At 42.3% G+C, this 25,286-nt stretch overlaps 1 protein-coding gene across 1 annotated transcript in view; it reads right to left on the bottom strand.

Moving 5' to 3' along the window:
* CABIN1 (calcineurin binding protein 1) overlaps positions 1-25,286 on the bottom strand; it is a 116,469-nt gene that overhangs the window by 19,735 nt on the left and 71,448 nt on the right. The window contains exons 31-34 of the mRNA XM_058816521.1: positions 11,229-11,392; positions 7,938-8,034; positions 6,059-6,700; positions 5,550-5,624 (exon numbers count right to left, since the gene is read on the bottom strand). Of these exons, the coding sequence (XP_058672504.1) occupies positions 5,550-5,624; positions 6,059-6,700; positions 7,938-8,034; positions 11,229-11,392 (978 nt within the window). The remainder of the gene's footprint in view (positions 1-5,549; positions 5,625-6,058; positions 6,701-7,937; positions 8,035-11,228; positions 11,393-25,286) is intronic.

Below are 25,286 nucleotides of genomic sequence, written 5' to 3'. Positions count from 1 at the left end.
ACTGCAACTGTTACATAACATTTTCTTGTGATTTCTTTTTTTTTCAATTACTCCCATGCCTGAGTTTAGCACTCTAGTGGGACTGAAGTCAGAACCCACCTCAGACAAAGGTGTTTATTTTTAAAAGGACACCAGAACATCCCCTGTCACACAGGAATATGCTGGCCACATTCCACAGTACTACCACCCCAATTCCTGCTCAATATTGTGTTTTAATTAAATTATGCCTGCCCATTCTTTTTTTTCCCCTCAATCTCTCTACAGCAGCATTTGAAATAAATAACATTTGGAAGTTTTCTTCTAGGTGCATCACAAATAGCAGTAATATCCATGATCAGGATTCTGAAGAGCCTTGTATTTCCCAAGACCACTTAATATACAGAAAATAACAAAGGTTTACACACATAAAATTGAACTTTAGCCTAATTAAACCCCCCCATTAACACAAATGCAAGCAGGGGCTCAATGTCCTGCAGCCATATTACAGCAACACTTCCATACACAAAAACATCATTATTGGACCAAGAGAGACCAGGTAGCAGGATGAAAACCATTAATATCCAAAGTAAAAGATAAAAAGTGTCTTTTCTTTCCTTCATGTTCACTTAATGATTGCTTTCTGCAGGAGACAGAAGGAGGAGAGCTGTTAATTATATCAAGAATACACCTCCAGGATAGAGTGAGAGGGGGATGCCATGGCAACTGGCAAATGCAACAGTGAGCAAAATGGTCACCCTTTGGTAGGAGACCATGAAAGAGCTCGTCCTTTTGTCCCCCCCATCCCCACCTCCTCCTTCCCCCTCCTTCCTTGTCAGCTTTGCTGCATTAATAAAGCATACAGACAACTCAGGAAAAACAACTTTTTCTGTAAGCAGTCTCTGACGTCTTGATGTGCAGGAAGAAAAGATGAAAATTAGCAGCATGTGGGTGGAACAAAAAGGGGGAGAAAACACATGAGGTAGAAGATGATTATTTTCTAATTATTTAATATTCTCCTAATCTCCTCCCATTCCCAGCAAAGTGCCTTTACAGAAGGCTTTTAGCTGTTTCCTGAAGAGAACAGCTTGGTGGTTTGTTGCTTTGTGGGTTTTTTTTAATGTGAGAATTTGAGAAGAAAACGCTCTAGACACCCAAGGCAGTTCAAAGAAGTCACTCTCAAGTTTTCTCCTTGAAGAAAAATGCCTGAGAGCCCATGTCACTGCAGTGCTGACTGCATTCCACAGCAGAAGGGGAAAAATCCATGGGAGTGCCCTCTAGCTTCACTCACAGCAGAAAATGTTTTCCTGTTCCAAGTGAAATATCACATTCCCTGTAAGGTCCCAGCACCAGAGCCATGCTCCAGAGTCCATCTGAGCTTCTGGTGTGTGGGTTCAGCACAGCCCTCACACATCAAACCCACCAATGACCCCAGAAAATTCTGCATCATGAAGTTGTGGATTCAGACTACTGATCACCAGCCCTGGGAAAAGATAAAACAGATCAAACCCACCAATGACCCCAAAAAATTCTGCAGCTGTGGATTCAAACTACTGATCAGCCCTGGGAAGGGACAAACACTGGTGGAAGGAGAAAACAAGACCACAGTTACCTGTTCTGAACTAGAGAAGGGCAGGAAGAGAACTAAACCAGCACCTTTATACTACAACACTTCTATATAAAACAACACTTTTCTATTACAACAGCAGCAAAACTTTATAAAATCAGGGATCACCCTGGCAGCCTGCCAGGAGCCTGAAAGGCTCATTTGCATAACCTGATTGTGTTTGTAATAAAAGTCATTGTTTTGATTCTGCTGGTAGCTCCACGAAGCATCACTTTTAATTAGAGCTGACACTGAAATCTGCTGATGTGTTTTGACTGGAGGTTGACAGAGGGAAATGGGGAAAGCACCTGGAGCTTGGCAGCAGCCAGGGGGAGAAGGTGGCCATGGCTGCGCTCCTGAGGAGGAGCTGAGTGAAGCAAAAGGTGAAAAGGAGAATTTGGGCAGCCAGAACCAAGCAGGGAGAGCTCAAGGCCTGGCAGATGGAGCAGCAAAGAGCAGTTGAAATTTTCCTTTCTCTCCCCGACACTTCAGGGATGGAGCTGGTCCCAGAGCAAGGATTTTTTGGCTAAGGCAGCAGTGAGTCTTAAATAACTCAGCAATGTTGAAATAGCCCCTTCTCATGACATTTGGATGATATACTATACCTTGAAGAGCCAATAGAAATTTCAGCTCCTACAACACTACCCGTTACCAGGGCTTTCTACACAGAGTCCCAACTCTCAGGGGTCACAACCCAGGAGCAGAGACTCAGTGGCATTTTGGAACTTTGCCTCTGAACACTCTTGTATTTTTAGAGATGTTAAATCCAGCCCTGTGTGCAATGTTGATTTTTACAATGTTTGAAAGTATTTGTTTTATATAAATTCAGTTCTCAGGATTAGTGGTACATTAGATCCCAACACACAACCACTGAGTTCTAACTGTCTTGTCTTTCAGCACTGGTGAAAGGGGTACTTTTAGTATTAAGGAATTCAATATTAAGTCCACAGTAATAAAAATACCTTTTCAGATTGCAGGAAAACAGAAGACAGATGGGCTCTTAAACTAAAGTATCTCCAGGTGCATTTACAGAATATTCTGTGCAATACAAAGCTCCATCCTTAGCTTGTAATGCAATACCTTTCCCATGTCAATATGTCCTTAACAGCAGAAAATGAAGAATTTCCCAAGAGCAATTGTAGGCAATCAATGGAAAGGCTAATTAGGAATTCTCTAATTATCTAGAATGCTCAGCTCTGCTTTCTGCCAACATGTCCCCTCCTTGGTCCTCAGGACAAGGTATTTAAGTACAATGCTAACTCAAAATCAAACCAGTCTGCCTCAATCTTTCCTCCTCCCCCAACAAGGACTCCATTTCCAGGGACCATTAATTTCATATGAAAATCACAGTTGGCAAGACTAAAAATATAACTCAGAGCAACTGAGATGACTGCTTTCAGGATCTTTGCAAATCTTTTAGATAACATTCTCAGACAGAAAAATCAAAGAAAAGAACAAGAAACCTTCAAAATGCTGCTTGCTCAGAAGGTCAATTAATCTCCAGGGTAACTTTAGTTACTTGATTGTTAAAGATTCAGCCACCACCACTGCATTTCAGCCCATTTGATAGCTTATATCAAAAGTCTTATTCACACTTAAGAATTTAAAGGGAAAAGGACAAAAACTGGAGGAATTCCTTTTGGCCATACCTTTCTCCACAACAGCACTTAAAAATGTTGCATCACCACTCTGTGAATTGTGAACCAAATTGTGCTGGAGTTGATTAATATATCACTAAAAAAATATTAATATTGAATACTGAAAGATATGTCCCAGCAACTTACACAGAACATAATTTTATATCAATTTCTGGAATTGATGGAAATCACTCCAATTTCTCCAGTCCTCCAGGAGCACTGGAACTTATCATGGCAAGGTTTTGTAGCTCTGAATTTTCTGCCTTCTTCAAAGCTTCTTTCTCAGCCATCTTCCATGTTTTTAGCTGATTTTGTAGGTGATGTGCCTCTCATTGGCTCAAAACACTCATAAGAACCAGAGAGGATTTCTGAAACCAAGTCAAAGGGTCACAGCCTTGCCAAGCCATTAAAAAGATTAGATCTGCTCACAGAAGTGTAAGGACCCACTTTGTCCAGCTCCTCTCATGACTGCTCTATTGTTTCCTGCTTGTGCCTGGAGAGGTTTGAATATTGTTGTTAAATATTTAGGTTAGAATCTCTGACTGCTCTGGAACAAAGTTGAAAAGCCAGAATTCAAGTAATGCCTAATTTTAGTAGCAAGTGAAAACTTTCATAAAGAAACCATATAATGCCTGCAACTTTAAAATACAAGAGCCAGCTGAGAAAGGCATATATCAAGGTGGATTCTGTGCTTTTTTCTTTTTTTACTGTCAATTTCTTGGGCTGAGTGCCTGAAGAACCACAGGCCCTGCAAACCCACTCAAACCATCCAGGAACAAAGCATTTCCCCCTGCTGCAGCAGCTCTGAGCATGACATCATTTGCTTACAGAAGGCAAATACTTGCCAATTTTAAATAAAACAGGATTCAGTCTGCTGAAAACAGACAGATGTCTACAAGAGTGGCTATTCCTGTGTCTCCACACTAATTCACAGTGCTGTAGGAGCAGCTTCACACAGCTTGCAAGATCCTGCTAGGAGCAGAGCAAAATGAGAGTGCAGGATGTAATAACCTCGTTAGCTGGGACCGCTTCCTAAAAGGGAAAGCTTCCAAGTGCAGCATGTGAAGGGGCATGTTTTATTTCAAGTGATTTAACAGGAAATCTTATTGCTCCCAGTGCTGTTAAATACTAGCTCACCTATTGTGTCTACTCTCAGGATCAGTTTGTGTGCAGGTTTTTCACCATTCTCATGTTTTGCTACATGCCTGAGTACCTGCAGACTGCTGCAAGAACTGGAATAGCAGTGACATTCCCAGAAGCTTCAAGAAAGCCCAGCAAGGAATTGGGTTGATAAAGGGGAATTTGGTGAGTGTTTTTTAAAAAGGTGAACACATCCAAAAAAGCAACAGTGACATTACTTTTTAAAGAAGCTTTCTAGCAAATTCTTTTTATTTTGAAGTCATAAATCACAGTGTGATGATGTCTATTTTTTCCCCAAAATAAACTAAAAAAGGTTTACCATGCTGAGCTAACATTTATTTATTAAAAAAAATTAAAACCTGAAATACCAGAATACAAGCAAGCCAACACTTGTACTAAATACCTCTCTTGACATTTCTCTTCATTTCTATAGTTCAATGGAACAATGTTACTGACTTCCTGAGGGGCACAAATTGGAGAAAGTCACTTCCATGAAAACCTAATAAAGAAAAAACCTCCCTTTCCTCTTACATCCTCTCCTATTACTCGGCTAAGAGATGCATTAACAAAAGCACATTTTAACTGAACAAAAATTATGAAAAATACAAATCTAGTAAATACTTTGGGGCTGCAAAATGAACACCAATAAATATGTCATTCATCCAGTTTTCTTCTTGGCCTTGATATCACATTAAGAACTGATAAATAATGATCCATTTAAAGATATTATAATTGTTTGCTGAGTAAACCCAGAAACTACAAGCTAAAACAAACTGAGTAACAGTTTGTTTTTAACAGAGTTAAAGAAAATCTATCTGGTATCTCAGAGCAGAGTGCAATGCCAGCAAGGCAAGAGCTGATGAGGTTGGAGCCCTTAGGGAGCCGAGAGAAGTAATTACCATCCATGAAATGCTGGGTATGATGTGGACACTAGGGAAATTGTAGTATGCCATAAATATTTCAATTTGAAGATTGTTTAGGGTTTCCCCAAAAGCTTTTGGGCATGAAAACAATCCTGCAAGCCTGTTATAAACAGCAGCACTGACACTAATAAAGGGGTGATCTTCCTGCTAATGCAGATGGCACCAATACAAGGCAAGTAGGCATTTCTAGGTGCTGCAGACACTCAGCAATAGATTTTGAGCCTGCACAGACTCATAAAATCAGCACTCAAAGGCTTCAGAGCTTACCTGTTTCTGTGCTGACGCTCCCATATGCACCTGGCAAAACTTGACTGCCTGTTCAAGTGCTGCTTCTTCATCCACCTGAACACAGAACCACAACTAATGAAGTCATAATTACTTAGCTCATCTATAAATCTAATTAAATTGAGATGAAATGGGGATGTAGAGCATGGAAGCAGCAGTTCTACAGCAAAATGCTAACCTTAAATTATTCCGGAGCACATCCCCAAAGATAAATACTCAGCTCTCTCAATTCAAACTAACATTTAGCTGAACAAACACCATGTAAGTGGCACTACAGTTCTTAACTCATTTCAGAAATTTAGTTTTAAAAGATGGAGAGTCCTACTCCCTATCCCCAGCAATGGCATTGTCAAAGGAATGGTTCTTTAGGAAGGTTTTAAACAGATAAAGGGCTTGGTTTAGCAATTCCTGTTATATCCTGAAATCTGAGGCCACATAGAGAAATGACAATTAATAATTTCTTAAAATGAATCATTTCTTAAATTAAATACCTGCTTAATCAGCATGTATGTTTCAGACATGATCTTCTCAATTTTGCCCAGGTCATAGGCCATGACTTTCTGGCCCTGCTGCCACACTCGGTAAGCATCGAGCAGAAGTGTTTTTCCAGACTCCACATCCTCAAGTAATTTCCTCTTCCTGCTTGACCTCTGGACAGGTTCTTCTGTAGGTGCTGCTGGAATTGTTCCTTTAGCTGCCTGCTGCTGGTGTTTTGAGCTGATGCTGAGCTCCTCCAAGGAAAGTTCTGGAGTCCTGCTCTCGGGAGCCCTGTCCTTGGAGCTCCGGCCGGGCTGCAGCCGCTCCGGCTCGCCGCGCTTACAGCAAGAATCAATTTTGTCAGGGTCACTGGAAAAGCCATCAAGATCCATGGGCTCAGCTGAACCAGGGCCTGGAAGCTCTTTAGTCTCCTTGTCACTCCTGTCCTCCTGTTCCAATATGTCCATAGCATGGGGGATTTGTCCCTGGGTGGCTTCCTTCACTCCATTCTCAGTACCATGCACTGCTCCATCTGACAGAGCTGCCTTTTTGGGGAGCACATCTTTACCCTCTTCTGCACTACTTTTATTGGACACGTCTGTTGTCATCCTTCCTGAAGCAAGGCTAGAAGACTTGGAACCCTGATCTTCTGAAACCTTAATAAAAGAAATCATTCTTCTCTGTTATCATTGAAATCAAAAAGCATTTGAGCACAGCTGTGACTATCATGAATATTGACCAGTACCTTTCATTACTGCTTCTGCTGAAGAAAATGCATTTATTCTATGTTAATTCTTATTTATTCCTCAATATTAATTAATCCAGGCCACAAATCTTACAATTAGAAGTATTTCAATAAGTGAAAACAACCACAGAGAAGTGTCAACAGCTCAGGCTGAACTGAAGCCACAATGTTTATTTTCCCTCACTACTTCAGTCCATGCTAAGGGATCCAACTAAAGGAAATCCAAGGTTTTAACTGCACAAATTTTTCTTCTAACATATTGAAATCAAAACCAAATCTGTTTCTTTTGGCAGCTGCAGATCAAGCTCAAGTTTAAGACTCTTTCCTTTTGTTATTCTTACAGAACCTTCTTGTTAATAGATCAAGAAGTAGGCAAAACCCTGCTGTAGTATTTTACTTTTTGTACCTTTACTTTGGTGAAGTTCCAAAGGTAGAAAACCTCAGTACATCATCTCTTCTTTCAAAAATTGATAATGATACAACTCTTACATCCAGATTTATGAACAAACTATTTAATATACAGAGTTCCAGTGTTCTTGACCATGTTTTTTTTAGTTGGTTAAACCTACGGCCTGTTAACTTAGAAAACCCTTAGGAACAAGTTCTTCCTTGAATGTATTTACAAAGCAAAGTTCCAATATCCAGATCCCTTAACCTGGAAACTGATCAGCTTCTGTATGACTTTTAAAAATGAAATCTACATTACAATTATATGTAATAATAAGTGTGGTGCTGTCAAGGACTAGCAGTGAAAAGTGTCTAGGCATGTAGACTGTCCAAGCTGTCTGGGTTTGTCTTGCAAGAGGAATCTTACTTCATTTTAAAAGGAATTTTCCTATAGACCGCACCTGAAAATGGAGATCTTGAACACTACTTGTATCTACCACTATTTGATGTTTCAGGGACAGTCAGACCAAACTTACTGCAATCTTTCAATCCTTATTGCAAACTGTACTTGTTACTGAAATTCAAAACCAAAAAATCAACAATGCTGGAAGAAATTTTTCTGTGTAGTGTCATATAAGCAAAAGGTATTAGAAGCAAGTGCTTATAAATGCAGTCTTTGAATCTCAGGAGATCTAAGGAATGAGTGAACACTGCAGAAGCTAATCACTAAATGAGAGCTATGGAGAGCCCTGCTGCCTCACCTGTGTGAGATCGTTGAGGGTGTCCTCCAGCACCTTCACTGTGAGCACAAAGGCTTGCTGGGCCAGCACCTGGCGATCGGCATCACGCAGGTACTTCCTGTCCCCAGCGAGAGAGAGAGAGAAAGGAATCAGCTGCCAAAACTCACAGCACTCCAAAGCAAGAACCAGGCCTGCCTTAGGTTGCAAGATTTAGCTGGGTGTGTATTTTATTGCCATCTGTTATGGTGGGGCAGGTCTCTGCTGTTCATGGGCAGTTTTTTCTTTATCTCTCCCACAGCCAACCCTCCCTCCAGCAGATCTCTGCTGTCCATGGCCACTGAGTGTCCCTGCAGGGCTGATCCAATCCAGCATCCCATGGGGAGATGCTGTGCCCAGGGGAGGAGCCAAGCATTCCTGCCTGGATCCAATCTGAGCCTGGCACAGCACAGCAGCCTTTGCCCCCTGCATTGCCAGAGGAGCAGCTTTCTGCTGCCCTGCATGGCCAGAGGGAGCCCAGGCCCATCTGCAGCAGCCCTGGAGCTGCAGAGGAAAACTCCCCCCTTGTGCAGGATCCCTGCTGCAGCAGAGCCACAGCTGGCACTGCAGGAGGGCTGAGCCCCCATGGGATGGGGCTGGGACACCTCCCTGACACACAGGGGGCAGGGCATGGTCTGACTCTGTCAATGTTTTTTTTTGTTTGTACTATTGCATTTGCATTTTTAATTTTCCTAGTAAAGAACCTTTTCCCATACCTCTGCCTGAGAGCCCCTTAATTTCAAAATTATAACAATTCAGAGGGAGGGGATTTACATTTTTCATTTCAGGGGAGGCTCCTGCATTCCTTAACATACACCTGTGTTTTAAACCAAGACAAAGGACATCAAAAGAAAAACAAGAAAAAGGCAACACAACAACTTTAAAACATAAGAAAAAACCAAAAATCTACAGGTGCATTCGGAAATATAACAATATTGGGATTTAACACTTTAGCTTTGTTTCCCTCCCCACAAGACCAGAGATGACACAAAGATGAAGCAGAAGACACCTCTGCCTGCAGCCAGAGGGAAGGGGAGAAATGGGAAAACACCAAGCAACCAAACCCAGAGCAAACCAGACAACCATATTTAGTTTTCTTGTATCAAGCCCTCTGTGCCCCTCAAATACCAGCTTTTTATTCAATCCTTTTTTTGAAAAAGAACCTTATAGTTACACAAAGCTATGCTGAACTCTCAGGTGATTTTCATGTTCTGGATAAAGCGTGCATGTGAGATTAAGGACATCAGCAAATCCTCTCTCTTTGATCATATCAGTTGCCTTTGAACTCAGATTTTTAGCTCTAAAAATCCTGGGTTCATGGGTGTGCTGCTACCTTTTTTCCTAGTAAGTATTACAAAAAAATAATATTGTATGTGTAAAACATTCACTCTATAGCTTCATTTAATTTACTAGAGCACTGTAATTTCAGTGTATTTGGACACAATGTTTTAGTCTGCTTTCAAGCAAAACACTTCCAGCTGTCATTCCCACCTAATCACGTTTAATGGAAAACTTAATTTCTATTTCAGAATTAGCTGGTTTGAATGAGAGGCCTAGAAATCAAGTAAATAACTCTGAAGGGTATTATTTCAGTCAAAAGGCCAACATTTTAAATACACATATTTCCTCTCTATGATTGTTAAATTGGTAATTTTGCTCTCTTTCTCTGAAAAGCAATTCATAAACATCTGACTCCTCATTAGTTCAGTAATAACTAAAACCACCCTATTTTTAAAAATAGGGTTGTTCCAGGCATATACCAGACACACCCAGAATTATCTCTATTTCTAATTTCCTCTAACAACTGCACCTCACCAAGGCTGGCACTGGCTGATCTAACATGTCAAATTATTTGTTTTTTGAATTCAGTCTAGACTTACAAATAACATAATATTTTTAGTACAGCTATGGGTTTGCTTAGGACAGAAACTGAAACCTTCTATGGTTCAGTTCTTCTGATATGTTAAAAGTCAAAGTATTTTTGGCTTCAAGTTTGCTGAACAAGGGGTGACATATTCCCAGACACACTACACTCCATGCAAATTCACATGCACTCACACTCAAAAACACATGAAGAAACCTTCAATTCCTCCAACTTATTGCCATCAATCATTCATGTTTCATTTCTTAAACATTTGCCAGAGACCAATTTCAACATTTCCCACAGGACAACCTACGAGAATTTTACCTCAGTGTTTTCCTTGGATGTTTATTTTGGTCCTCCCATTGATACGAGTCCATATATAGCTCACACTAATAGCTTCTTTTTTTCTTAAATAAGGTTAATGCAATTAAAATTAGATCACCCCTGAACAGGATAAGCTTTTTAAATAGCATCAGCTGCCAAGAGGCACACAGGCATTGTTGAGGCCATCAAGGATTACAGGAAGGCAGGATGCTGGGCCCTGACCTCTGGCTCTTACGCAAGGGCCAGCACAGGGTGCCCACGGCACACTCTGCTCCTCCAGAGAATCCCTCCACGTGACACACCACACCTCTGTAAGGCTGCTGGGCACCCCCAGGGCTGCTCTGAGTCTCAGCAGAAAGGCACAGAAACTCCAGGCTACTTTAGAGAATCATAATCTTGAGAAAAATCAACCATCGTTCCATGTAGGAAATGGGTTTGTGGATATAAAGCTCACATGGTCTGACACATCTGTATGTAAACACTGAGATAAAGTGTGTTGACTTATTATGGAATAGAGATGACATTGTTAAGAGAGAGAGATTGAACTAAAAGCAAGTTTTAGTAAGTTTTAAAATACGGTTTTGTAAAATGATTAGATATTTTAGAGAATTAGAATTGTGAAAGATCCACTGTAGTAGAACTACGTAGGGAAAAAATATAGGTAATTAAAAGTAATAATAGAAATAGAAGTAATAATAGTATTACAAGTAATAATACTATTAGAAGTAATAATGGTAATAGAAGTAATAGTAGCATTGTGTAGTAAAAGTCAATAAGCTGAAAAACATAAGGTATTGTAACTAAGAACTAAGTTAGTTTTTGATAAAATAGCATTGAGTTTTATATCTTTTGTGTCTCACTATTCATTGAGAATGGTAATAGAATAAAATATTTTAAAACTCCTCTCGGTTACCCCATCTCTGTAAAACCCAAGAAAACCAACAATTCCACTCTACTCCCAAGGGAACCTGTCTAAAGACTTTTTTCCCTAAACAAAGAAGAGCTTTAAATAAAACAGTCATACAGCAAACAAAACACACTGGAAAGCTTTACAACAAATGGCTCAAAATGAAATAAATGTCTCATACTTTCCCTGGTCAGGGGTCCTCTGCAGCATGGAGGAGACCTTGAGCAGGGTGCTGTAGTCCCTCAGCTGGGAGAGCACGTTGAGCAGCAGCACGATGGAGCGGTTCATATGAGACGCGAAACTGCCCGGCCGGTCGATCTCATCCACGGGGATGCGCCAGATGCCCTGCAGGGGGAAAGGAAACTTCAGATGGGGAGCCAGATGGAAAAAATGTAACCAGAGGGGGAAAGGAACCTTCAAAGGGGGATCCAGCTGGAGAAAACACACCCAGAGGGGGAAATGAACATTCAAAGGGGGATCCAGATGGAAAAAAAACAGCCTGAGGGGGAAAGGAACCTTCAAAGGGGGGGTCCAACTGGAAAAAACACACCCAGAGGGGGAAAGGAACCTTCAAATGGGGATCCAGCTGGAAAAAACACAGCCTGAGGGGAAAATGAACCTTCAAAGGGGGATCCAGATGGAGAAAACACACCCAGAGGGAGAAAGGAACCTTCAAATGGGGATCTAGACAGAAAAAACACAGCCTGAGGGGGAAAGGGAACTTCAAATGGTGATCCACCTGGAGAAAACACAGCCTAAGGGGGAAAGGGAGACTTCAAATGGGGATCCAGCTGGAAAAAACACACCCAGAGGGGGAAAGGAACCTTCAAATGGGGATCTAGACAGAAAAAACACAGCCTGAGTGGGAAAGGGAACTTCAAATGGGGATCCAGCTGGAGAAAACACACCCAGAGGGGGAAAGAAACCTTCAAAGGGGGATCCAGCTGGAGAAAACACAGCCTGAGGGGGAAAGGGAACTTCAAAGGGGGATCCAGCTGGAGAAAACACAATCAGAGGGGGAAAGCAAACCTTCACACAGGGATCCAACCAGATTTCCTGCAGAGGGGGGACAAGGGAAACCTTCAAATGGGGATCTAGCTGAAAAGGACACAAAAGGAAACCTTCACACAGGGATCCAACTGAAAAGGACACAACCAGATTCCCTGCAGAGGGGAAAAGAAAACCTTCAAATACAGATGCAGCTGAGAAAAACACAGCCAGAGGGGGAAAGGAAACTTCCAAATGGGGATCCAACTGAAAAAAACACAAGAATCCCTACAGAGGGGAAAGGAAACCTTCAAATGGTGATCTAGCTGAAAAAACTCCCTGCAGAAGGGGAAAGGAAACCCTCAAATGGGGATCACACTGAGAAAAACACAACCAGATTCCCTGCAGAGAAAGAAAGGAAACCTTAAAACAGGGATCCAACTGAAAAAAACACAACCAGATGCCCTGCAGAGGGGAAAAAAGGGAAACCTTCACACAGGGATCCAGCTGAAAAAAACAAAACCACATTCCCTACAGAGGGGGAAAGGAAACCTTCACACAGGGATTCAACCAGATTCCCTGCAGAGGGAGGACAAGGGAAACCTTCACACAGGGATCCAAATGAAAAAACCACAACCAGAGGGGGAAAGGAAACCTTCAAAGAGGGGATCCAACTGAAAGGGATACAAGCAGATTCCCTGCAGAAGGGGGGACAAGGGAAACCTTTAAATGGAGATCCAACTGAAAAGGACACAACAGGAAACCTTCACAGGGATCCAACTAAAAAGGACACAGCTGGGAAAATAAGGGGCAGATTCTGCAGTGGAATTTCACAGAGGGACAGGGGATAAGGGACAGATAAAAGCTGAGCTCCCCCAGACAGTGAGATATGGATTTAAGTCAATTGATTCCTGCCAGCAGCAAGGCTCACAGGAGCCACAGCAAACCTTCTAAATATGCTTCTGAACTGTTCCAAGAAAGAGCAAGCAAAGCCCAAATTATACTGTGCATTTTTCTTCAGTGTCAATGAACACACCTTACCTAGTCAAAGCTCAACTAACCAAAAAAATAAGGAGTAACCTCAAGTAAGTTTTCCTGGCCTGAAAGCTGTTAATATGCACTCACAGCAAGTTTCTATCTTCAAACAATCTGTTATTAAATGTCTTAGGAACTTGGTGAGAGCCTTGATATCATCAATGCTCACTGTGGACTAACCAGTCCAAAAGGAAGAATTAGATTCCTCAGCAGAATCCATTTTCTAGTGGCAGATTCAAATACTTGGCCATAAATTCTGAACCTTCTAATTAAATTTCTGGGACAAGGGAATCTTTGGGGAGCAAGGCTGCCGGCTGATAGCAAATATAATTTAATTAGGGTTAGTTAGCTCAGATTTTGCCATGTCTAATACATCTAATGAGATTGTTTTCAGGTGTTTATTGTGGATGCTGTCAGCATCCTAGTCAACCATACCTGAAAAAATGAACTGCACATAATACCATGTTTGTATGTTAGGATGGGATTTACATTATGATCATTCACAAAAATTGCTGTTGCATCACTGCAAACCCTTCCCTTGTGTTTCATTTGGTTCTGAAGCTTTTCCTGTAGCAGCTTCCTAAGATGAAAATCCTCTGATCACGTAAACAAGCAGGAAAGAAAAGTCTCATTGATAGGAGTACCTGACTGGAAAAGAGTTTGCCTTTCCAAACCTGTTCAGAGAGCAGGATATACAAATATTTACTCCTTTATCTTTGTTTAAAGGTCTTGCTTAGATTTGTTTAGCTTTACTTTCAGTGTGATCAAAACTCTTCAGAACTTAATACAAAGTGGAAGCAAAGAAAATGATTACTGCAATCATAAATGACATTTGAGCAGAAAGGCAGATCCATAACCCCCTGTGTAAAATGGACCTTTCCTTTGCATGTCTGCAGAAAATCTCTGGTTCCACTCCATAAGATGTATAGGAAGTCAGGAACAAACAACACAGGAATATCAAAGGATTAATCTCCATGTTTTTTACATGGAAAACAGTGACTTCAACTGGATATAATGCACAGGCTAATCTGCCAAATTTCCTTGTTTTTCCTTATGCTCTCTACTCTTACTCCCTAGTGACCACACTAAAGCTGTTCTTCCTCTTTGCTCCCTGAAGCTTTCTTTCAAGCTCTTTTTTGTAGCTTCCCTTCTCCAGACTGTACCTAAAGGAGCACCATGGCCAAGCCCCAGGCACTGCCTCCCCTTCCAGCAATGCCACAAACACCTCCCATGGCCAAGAGCTCACCCAGATCCTGCAGGTGACAGCTCTGTAAACCAGCACATACTTCTATTTCAACAGAGATGCCTTTTCTTCCTCCAAACCATACAATGGCTCTCCTTTCAGCCCACAGATGAAACACACATTCTGGAGCTGCTATTTTTTGCTTCTCTGCACGTATGTAAACTGGGTTCCTGCCAAATCCCAAAACAAGTGAATGCCTCATAATGGCACCACATTGCAACAACCTACTTAGCCAATTTAACTACACAAAACAATTTATGGTCAACTCCAGCACACTGTAGGAGTGGAACTCTGCCAATCTGTAGGTAGGTTCCTGGTCTTTTTCAGCATTATCTCATCTTTCATCTGAATCAAGAGGATCACTTGGATCAGATACTGTATCTGGAATTAGCTGGAAATAATTTTGCAGCTCCTTCTCATATATCCCATGTATCCATTTTAATGCTAGCCTGGAAATTTAGTACTGAATTTTACAACAATTTAGTATTAGAGCCATTTTTAATGACAGAATATACAAACTGCATCCAGAAACCCAGGAAAAAGCCCCTCAGATAGAAACAAAGTTGTGTATTTTGGAGAATGCTGCTGTCTTCCAGGGCACATTAAAAGAGGTTAAATTAAAACTCACATTAGGGGTGTCAGGTTTCCCACTGCAATTACAAAAGTAGGACTGATTTTAAAAGGAAAGTCACTAACTTTTCATGTGTTGACTTGCAGCTTCATAAATGCAAAGCAGCAATAGATAGGGGTCCAATGTTCCACAGGCAGCCTGGAGGCAAAAGCAGAAAGAAACCTGCCACCAGAGCAATCTTCATTCCATCACTGAAACTGTGTTAAGCAATATGCAAAACACTGAGGGTAAAGTGAGTTTATCAGAGCTCATTTTGTGAGTCATATGGAACTTTTAAAACTGTGATTTCAGTCAGAAACTACAGAATGTCTTGTTTAAATCTCTTCCAAAGAGAAGTTTAATAAAACCCGTCGGGTATTAATTTTTCCTTCCTAAATATCAATAAACTTCAGGAAGAACACTTCCAAATTCAGATCACACACTGCAACTTTTTTTAAGAAGCTCAGTGCTGGGCTTTTATTACTTTTAATAAAGCTTAAGAAATACACAAATGCAAAGTCCGTAAAGATGTAAGTGGGGAGAAGACCAGGAACTATTATTCAGTTTAACTAAAGTTTTTATAACATCACTTAAAAATTGAGATTTGTTGGCAAAGTACACTCACAGAAGAGTGCAGATCCTTGTGCCAACAATTCCCAGTTCTTTGAAAGGTTTTGTAGCTGGTTATGGCCACTCAGGCTACCTGACAAAATGTCTCCAGCTCTGGAAGGATTTTCCATCCAACGCCCGCTCGTGTTTGCTGGCCACCATTGCCAGTGCTGCAAGGTTCTCCTCCCTGCAGCCACAGCCAGCAGAGCTGTTTACACCAAACCAGAGCAAGGAGTGAGACACTTCCAACAAGCCCAAAATGCCTCTCAGGATCCAAAACATCAGGCTGCTCTCCATGCCTTCCTGGCAAAACAAACACGCTGCAAGAGTGGGGGCGGGGGAAGCCTGACACAGGCTGCTAGGGAAAAATAAATCTGGGAGCACTGAAAACCCTGCAGAGAACTTCACACTGAACATGACATTAAATAGAAAACTGAATAATGGAGCCAGGCTGCCATAATGCTGGTGACACTTGTACAATTGTTTTTCAGCTGGGGCTGGGGCTGTGCCTCCCCCTGCAGAGCTGCAGCTCTCTGGGACTTTCTAGTTCAGGCACTGAAAATAGCAAGGAAGGAAGTGCTTATTATTCCTCCATGCTGCTTACTCCAGAACTTGAGGGGAGGGGATTCCCTGGGGTTTAGGAATGCCTCTCTGAGGAGGAGAGGCTGACAGATCCCAGCAAAGCTCCCTGGGGATGGCTGCTGCTGCCAGGCACAGCTCCAGGGTGAGCCATTTTTTAAGCACTGATCAAACTTTACTCTCTCCCTGCTCCATGGAAATGGAGAAATGCAAGTCATGCTCCACATGATCCAATTCACATATAACAAGCAAACACATAAACCCCACACTAATACAAATAAAGACTTCCCATTACTTAACTCCCAATTTTTCTTCCCTTTTTTTTTTTTCCCAAAGGGTCCTGGAAGTTCGAGTTGCACTACGTACAACAAACTGTATTGCAAATGCCCAAACCAAAACCAAACATTTCCTCATCTGTCAGCCTCAGTAATGTCCTGCTAAGAACCTTTAGTAAAAATAATTTAACTATTAAGATTGTTAGAAAGTATGTCAAAACTAGCAAAACAACTAATTAAGTGGTTCAGGGAAGGCAACAATTAATAATGTAACAACCTACATGGTATTTCAAAATCGAAATTGAACTAGGCACAGCTGTATAATCCCTGGAAAGCTCCCACTTTGCTAAAGTCTCTGCTTTTATATAGGGTTAAGCACAACATACTGAAATACCACCAGTTTTACTCATGTCCTGTCTTTTTAGTTACTTATTTAATTTTATTGTCTTGCTCTGGGTGCCTGCAGAGGAAAGGAATATGGTTGAAGCTGAACAGATTCAGCACACAGGGTTTGAGAGTTCTCTATGTGAAGTCAGGAAGGTCCAGCACAGAGCACTGAATGTCCCCACCCTCCTCTGCCAGCATGGCTTTATTCAGTGCTCCCCTCACAACTTCCTGCCACCTCTGAGCACAACCATTAAAACCACTGCCCCCTCCCCCACGAGGCAAATTTCTAAACCATCTTTCCTCAACCAACCTTAACATGCTCCCCTATCTCTTATTATTTTCCTCTGTCACCTGAGTTTTTCTCCTTTTCTGCAGATAATTCTATTATTTTTCTTCCTCAATTCCTCACTGCATCCCCACTGCTATCCAGCCTGTAATGGAACAATTCTGCCTCTGTGAACAGGAATGCAAGTGGGCACAGAAGTATTAGGAAAGGAAAGCAGAGTATTCAGAGTATTAAAATTGTTATCTGCAGGGCCTGTGTCATAGAGCAACCCTGGCTTACTTAACTGAGCTGATTTCAGGAAAATCCTACCAACTCTTCCAGACTATAGTTATTACACAGAACAGTAACAGAATGAATTTAAAAATATGATAATACATAAATTACATTTTATCAGCCTGGCAAAGGAAACAGAAATAAAGGCAAAACTGCAGAATCTCCTTTCAGTAAGTGAAGAACAAGCAGGATTACAATTTCTAGTCTATAAGGCAAATATTGTCATTTTCTTATCTTTTAAATACACACACACTTGGAAATGAATAAACAGCATGTATGCATTTTGGAAGAACTGTGGAATTCTGTAACTTTATTTTAGCAAAGACAGCAGCATGAAAAAATATTGACAAATGGAAGTGCTCCACATGTTCCAATCATCATATGCTGATAAAGAAACATAATGGACAATTTTCACCTCTTATTTCTCTCTTCAATATACAATGTATTTGCAGGGCCTTAAATTTTAGACTTCTCAATTTCCAGAACAATCATTTTACAGTTGATTTGACTTTAAATTGGTTTTAACCCCATGAAAAGAACACCCAAGCCACAGCCACTTTGGGAGACTGTGAGCACAAGGCAGGGACATGCACACAGGAGGCAGGGAAAGGGAATTATTTCCTTGCTGCATAAGAATTAAATAAAAGCAGAAATGCCTTGTTCAGATGAGTTACAAGTTCAGGTGGAATTAATGAAACAGAAACTGAGGCCTGGAGATGGCCTTTGCAGAGCTCTGGGTTTGGCCACTTGCCAGGCAGAATCTGGAGGTTTATGTTCACCCAGTCAGGAGGCTTGAGGAGTTTTTACTCTGATGGTTCCCATGTACCATGTGATTTCACAACCATGTCAACAGAAAGTCACATCACTTTTTTTTTTAAAGGGAAACAGCTAACTAGACTGTAAGAAAAAGAAATAAAGAAACTCTTCTAGTGCATGGCTATGACAGAAAGAAAGACAAAGAAAGAAAGGAAAAGCAACACACCAGCCTCTTGAAACCTGGTTTGAAGGTGCAGTTGTGCTCAAACAATAACACAGCTGCATTCCCTCTGGGGCTCTGCAGCAGGCAGCAAACACAATGGGGAAAATGCAGCAAACACAGGAAAATGCAGCAAACACAATGGGGAAAATGCAGCAAACACAGAGGTGGGAGCACAATGCACCAACCTCGGGGTGAAGGGGCTGCTCCCTGCACTGCTCCTCCAGGTTAACACCAACAGGGTGCTGGACCTTTCAGCATCTTTCTCCAGGGCACTGCAAGAACTCCCTCTGGTTCAGTCCCTCGTTCCTCTAACCTGCAAATCTGGGGTGCTAAAGCAAAAGTGGATTCGAAGATAAAGCTGTGGAACACTGACTTTTTTTTTTTCCTCTTTTCTGTTGCCAACATTAACAAAGGTTCCCTTCTGGACAGCTGGACAACTTCTCAAGCTGGAAGGTCAGTTCATGATAAAAAGATTGGAACAAATTACTTAAGTACATTTATCATCTTTCCTCTATAAGTTGCTCCCTTTTCCCAACTGTATTTTAGGGGAAAGAAAAAAAAGAAGGATTGGTTAGGAATTAAATTACCAACAGTTAAGTTTCATTCACTGTGTCCTGCAGACAATTCAAGGTTGCCAAAGGGATGCAGAAGAGCAGAAGTCATCCAGAGACTGAGTCAGGCTCTTCCATCTACTCAACAGAAAACATTGAGGAGTTTCTCCTCACCCATGTTGGAATTTCAGATTCTGCCTCTGTTACTTCAGTACCCTTTCTTGAGGTACATTTTGGTTTCATGTCAGGTCCCTGTCTGAAAGAGTTTGGAATTTTTTCTTTGGGAGGATATAAAGCACAGAAATCCAGAGAACACAGACTGCTTCTGAATCTTCTCACACACAAATAACTTGATGCAGAAATCTAATGAAAGAATATGAAAACTTTGATGGCAAAATCCTTTATTAGTATTTTGAAATTTTTTGCCATTTTCTGGGGTCAGATGTGAGAAGACTTCTATACCACCAAAATAAATGGAGAGCTGGGCACATCTAGACAGCGACAGGGTGCTGGTTTCACCTAACAGACAGCCTTTCCTTGAACTAAGAGGATTTTCCTGCTAAAAACTTTTCTGTGTATCTGCTACAAGCTGACTGCCTGGCATCAGATGCAAATGGCACTAAAAGGCAATGAAAGAAGCTTGGTACATCCATGGGCAGGCTTCTGCACCAGCCCTCTGAGGACATCAGCAAACTTTCATTTTTTTGACAACACGTGGCATTAATTTAATCTAATTCCACACATCTCTGATACAGACACACACATTTAATGGTACCACCCAGAAACATTTTACAGAGGGGAAAAGGCATTTAGGGGATGTGGCTCACCTGAGCTATTACAGGCTCCAGGTCAGGATGAGATGAATTACAAACTAGAAATTACTATTTCCCTTAAACACAAAGGATGATGGCTAAGGCATAAAAGATGGCAAATGTTAGGGGACATAAATTACAACCAGAAATTCTGTCAGTGGCAAACCAATGCTGAGCCCCAGCATTCAGTCTTACTCCCAAAGGAGGAGCTGCAGAACCAGAGAATTTGGGTTAACACAGAGCTGGGAGAAGCTGCTGGCTCCCAGAGAAAAGCAAGTTTAAGGATTATGAGATATTTTTTGTTTTCACCCATATCCCAACACTTCTGTCTGCACAGTGACTGTCCCAGGATCCCCAGGGGTTACAAAGCAGGGTCCAGGCACTGTAACTGGAGTTATTTGGGGAAAGGCACTGTAACTGCAGTTATCTGGGGGAAGGAACTGTAACTGGAGTTATTTGGGGGAAGGAACTGTAACTGGAGTTATTTGGGGGAAGGAACTGTAACTGGAGTTATTTGGGGGAAGGAAGGGTACCTGGGGATCCCAGCTGCAATAATGTGTCCAGCCCCAAGGTTCTCACCTCAGCAGAGACCTGGACCCACTGCAGGGGTGCAGAGGAGGCCACAGAGGTGATCACAGGCTGCAGCAGCTCTGTGGGAGCAAAGGCTGAGAGAGCTGGGGCTGCTCAGACTCTGGGAAAGGCTCAGGGTGGCTTTTCAATACTTGAAGGGGGGCTAAGAAAAATGGGGACACAATTTTAGCAGGGCATGTACAATAGGACAAGGGGCAATGGTTTTAAATTAAAGAAGGGTTGATCTAGACAGGATATAATGAAAAACTTATTTCACAATGAGGGTGGCAAATCACTGGCACAGACTGCCCAGAGCAGTGGTGGATGCCCCATCTCTGGAAACATTCATGGTCAGGCTGTACAGGGCTTGGAACATCCTCATCTGGCTGAAGATGTCCCTGTTCTTTCCAGGAGATTTGGACTGGGTGACCTTTAAAAGCCTCTTAAAACCCAAACTGTTCTGTGATTTTACAATTCTGTGATTCTACCTCAGCCTAATTTTAAGAAAATTGAAAATTGCTTCAGAACACAGAACTATCAGCTATCATTTCTGAGTACCATTTGTAGCACCCGAAAATAGTGAGCCTGGCACAGAGCATTGCTGGGGTTATTCTGACAACACTCCTGCCTTAAAAACTGCTTGGGCACAAAGCACAACACAGCCTCCACCATCCAGAGCAGTACATACAGCTCCAGGAAGGAAAGGAGGACAAGATCTTTGTAACATTGAGTGCTGTGCTAATTGTTGAGATTCAGCACACTGGTAATGTAGGATTCACATTCTGAATTAACATGAAGAGCTGTTCAGAGATTCCTCATGCTCTAACACTGCAGGAAGGGTCCCCTGCTTTTACAGAATGTCACTTCTGCTGTTTCAGCCTGAAACTCTTCAGGCTCGAAGGATCTGAAGGAATGCATTTTCATCTACTTAAATACCAAGTTTTAGATGTAAATTACTGATTATCCAATACATAAACACTCATTGGTTTTGAGTATGTTAAACTAGGCTGTCAGAGTGCTAAAAAGTTATTTTACCAAAATACTCCAGTTTTTATGCCAACACAAACTGGTCTCCCATCCTACATCCCTTGCTTTGCAACAAACAAAATGCTTAACTGCCCACTCCCACCCAACAGCTGACATCCAGCATCCCTGCACTGACAGCCCAGACTTTCAGCTTTTACTCTCCTCTACATAAAGAATCACAGAGTAAAATTTCAAGATGAGAGTCCATAAAATCCCAGTGTTTGCAAAATATTTCAGCATGTTCATCAAATGCTTAGGAAAAGTGACATATGCACCTTTACATTTTACATCTATATCACTGTGTTAGACTCCAAGTCTCAGAAAATATCAAAAGCTAGAGGGCTGGATCAGCAGCTCAGAGGAAAATGCTATCATTTCAGAAAACAATACTGATAAAGCAGTCAGTGTTCTTTCTTGTCAGTACCAAATCACTAGAATACATGGCATTAGGAGATCCTGCTGAGATCTTTGAGCCTGAAGAAATATAAATCAAAAGGTCCAGAAAATGCTTGCTACTAATTTCCATCACCATTTTTGAAAACAGAAAATCCTCTACGGCAGCATCAGATGGCAGCTCATAAAATGCAGTCAAGTGATGTTCCTGGTAGAGAAAAGACTTCACTTTAATTTTATCTTGATTAAAAATTATATCTTCATAAAAATTACCCAGAAACATCCTCCTTCAAAGATGCATTTTTCAGACAACACTTTCACCTCAGAGCACTGCGAGTGACCACACAGCCACACCACCTGACTTTGGGGGCCACTCAGGGACTTTTCAAAAGAGAACATTTTTCCTCAGTGACCTGTTGGGTAGCTTTTTTCAACTGTAAGTAAGAAAAAGTAAAGTAGGCTCAAGGTGACACAAGAGAAAATCAGGTTTGTGGAGAGCACATAGTGAAACTTGGTCAGGAAAGGGCCATGTCATTGCTCAGAAGTGACAAATCCATATGTGACAACTGCTCTGCCTGGGCACTGGCAATTTTCTTTAAAGCTACTATGACCTTACATTCATAGTTTATAAGTTTAGTTTTTAGTTTATAAGCCACAGATTTCAAAACAATCATAGGTAGGGGGTTTTGCAGCTTATTTAATAACAAATCATGATTATGAAAGAAGCTAGTTAACCTCACTGAATAGACTGTGAAGTTATTTATAAAAATTAAGAGAGCTGCATATTGGAACTTAATGAAGAACTGTCAGTACTTTTAACAGCACTAATATAAACAAGCATTACCAACCAAGGTGAAATATAAAATGCAATACATACCAGGAATAGTACTAAAAAAATATAACTGTTCACTATTGGAAAACACTTTTGGAAGTGACAAGAATGGCATGTTCTATGACAGGCTGGTATTTTGGTATGTGCACACAATCTGGAAGCATGCAGAAATACTCAAATCTTTTGTCAATGTTGAGAAGAAAAATAGCAATGGAAAGCAGAAGGAACAAACATTTAAACTCCTCTAGTGTTCTGACAGAGATAAAGTGACAGCAGGAGCCAACAGAAAAGCCTTTCAAACCAGAATCCTGTAAGATCTGACTAGGGTTCCCTGCTCCTTTTTCTAAGGGCAGTTCTAGAAAGACTTGTGTTTGTAAACACATGACTTAATTCGTATTTGAAGGTCCCAGCTCTGCCTGAGGTTTCCTACTGGCTTAGGAATGACAGAAATACACATCCTGGATTTCAAACAGTTTGTCAGCTGAAGTTGAGGGCAGGAAGCAGCTTATTTGAAATAGGTAGTAAGAAACAATTATTCCATAATAGAGGTTATGAACCAGGAAAAGCCACATGCAGTGGGTACAGCCTTGGGGAAGACACTCCTCTCCAAAAACCACAGCTCTACATGAGTTTGCACATTTCATCCTCAACAATTAAGAGCCTCCAATTAAGCCATTAGGAGCTGACAAGTAATTAATTTCATTATCTCATTTCCCCCCTCTACAGCAGCATGCACAGCACACTTCCCTTCTCTGTCCAGCAAGTGGAGGCCCTGAAGGAATCCTGACGGCTATAAAAGGTAAAAAAATCTCTTTCTGTTATGCACCCCACAGCTAATCTCAAGTTATCTTTTCTCCTCTGATACAGGAATTCATGCAACAAAAAAGAATTTCAGTAACTCTGTTTCTCATGTATTTTACCTTTTTTTTTGCGGGGGAGGACACATATGTGTGCTAACACCTTATGCTGTCTTGCTTTCAGACACTGCCAGGACTTCCTCAGAAAAACAAAAGCAGCTCTTTATCCAGTTGTAAGAGTTAGTGGAAATGCCTAATTCAAGTAAACAGCAGCTGCCTAGCACCCCAACTAAAGCTGACTGATCTTTGGTAACACCAGAGGAACAAGACATTGCAGGGAAGCAATAATTTAATTACCCTATTTACAGTAACATAAATCACAGTATACACAGGGGAGCTTCAGTGCTCAACCAGCAGCAATACCACAAGAGCTCAGTCTGACACAAGGCATGGCAGAATCAGCTCAGAAGACAGGGTACGGTGTTTGATTTCAGTGATACTGTGAGACAGAAATTATTTGAGAACAACCAGAGTAATTATTGAGGGGGAGGAGGAGTTAGGAAGGCCTCAACATTTAGAGTATTTCAGATTCCAATAAAGATGCTAAAAACACACAACAGTGCTATTACTGAAAACAGTATCTGGGTATTCAAGATGTCAACCTGAATATGCTCCAATAGAAGGGACACAACTTGCAGCTCCCTGGGTAATAAAAACCTCTACAGCATATGCTTTAATTCTTAGATCTGCTTCATGCAAAATGCCCCCTGCACACACAAAAATCTGCCATTGCTCAAACAAACAGAGGCTGCAGTAAATTAAAAAACCAGAATCGTGGAGCTGCCACAGCCAATGCCGCAAACAGCATGTGGCACTTGCTTTATGCACAACACCAGAATTTACTGCAATTAAGACATACGTTCTAAAATTATAAACATGTGACCAGACAAAGCTGACCGGTTTTAACAAACTGCTAATTAAATTGGAATCCTCTTATCCTCTCTCTCTCTCTTTAGCTGAATGAAGCAGCAACTGTTCCAGCATCGTGGCTCATGCAAAACAGGCACGGAACAACAAACGGGCTTTGCTGTTAGGTCAGCGCTGAGCGGGGGAATCTCCCGTGTGCGCCCGGCTCTGGCAGCAGCGCAGGGAGCGCACACACAGCACAGCTGGGCTGTTCTCTGCTCGGTGCCACCCCGACCGAAAAGCCCCTCAAAGCTTCAGGGCTGCATTAGGAATGAGGGTGCTAAGTAATTCATCCCACCCAGAGAGCGGAGGAAGGAGAAATCCCAAACAATACAGACCGAATCGAACAAAAAAATCCCTCACCCTTTCGTCCCCCCTTCCAAACTTCTCTCGACTCCTCCGTTTCCCATCGCCCTCAGGATTTGCCCGTGCAGCAAAGCAGCTCTGTTCAGCCTCTAACCGCAGGCGAACCGAACTAATGAAATAAGTATTTCCCAACCACGACGGCAAATGTCATCAGATCTCATCTCCCTCCCTCCGGCTCGGATGAGCCCAGCGGCGCCCGCAGCCCGCCCAGCACCGGTAAAGGGATTCCCCGCAGGTCACGGCCAGCCTGAGGGGAGGCTCCGAGAGCCCGCGGGCGAGCGGAACGGCAAAGGGCAAAGGCACGGCACGCCGAGGAACGCCCTCCAGCGCGGGGGAGCCGGCAGCTGTTCGCGCTGCTGCTGCGGGCACAGAGACCGAACTTCCTGCAGCACCGCATCTGTGCCCGCCGGAGCCCCGGCCTCCCCGCGGGGGAAGTTCCCCAAGCCGCCCCCCGCACTCACCATCACCGAGGCGCGGGCTGGCTCCGCCGGAGTTCCCCGGCGGCCGCGGAGCCGGAGCGCCCCCGCCCCCGCCCGGGCCCCGCGCCGCCCCCGCGCCCCCACCTGACCGCCCCCGCCCGGCTCACACTTCCTCTCGCACCGGAGTTGCCCGAGCCCTGGAAGCCGCATACCTCGGATTTCCTGCCGCCGCGGACAGTTATTT

Source organism: Ammospiza caudacuta, chromosome 18, assembly GCF_027887145.1.
Source record: "Ammospiza caudacuta isolate bAmmCau1 chromosome 18, bAmmCau1.pri, whole genome shotgun sequence".
Lineage (NCBI taxonomy): Eukaryota > Metazoa > Chordata > Aves > Passeriformes > Passerellidae > Ammospiza > Ammospiza caudacuta.
This window is presented reverse-complemented; position numbering and strand designations above follow the sequence as displayed.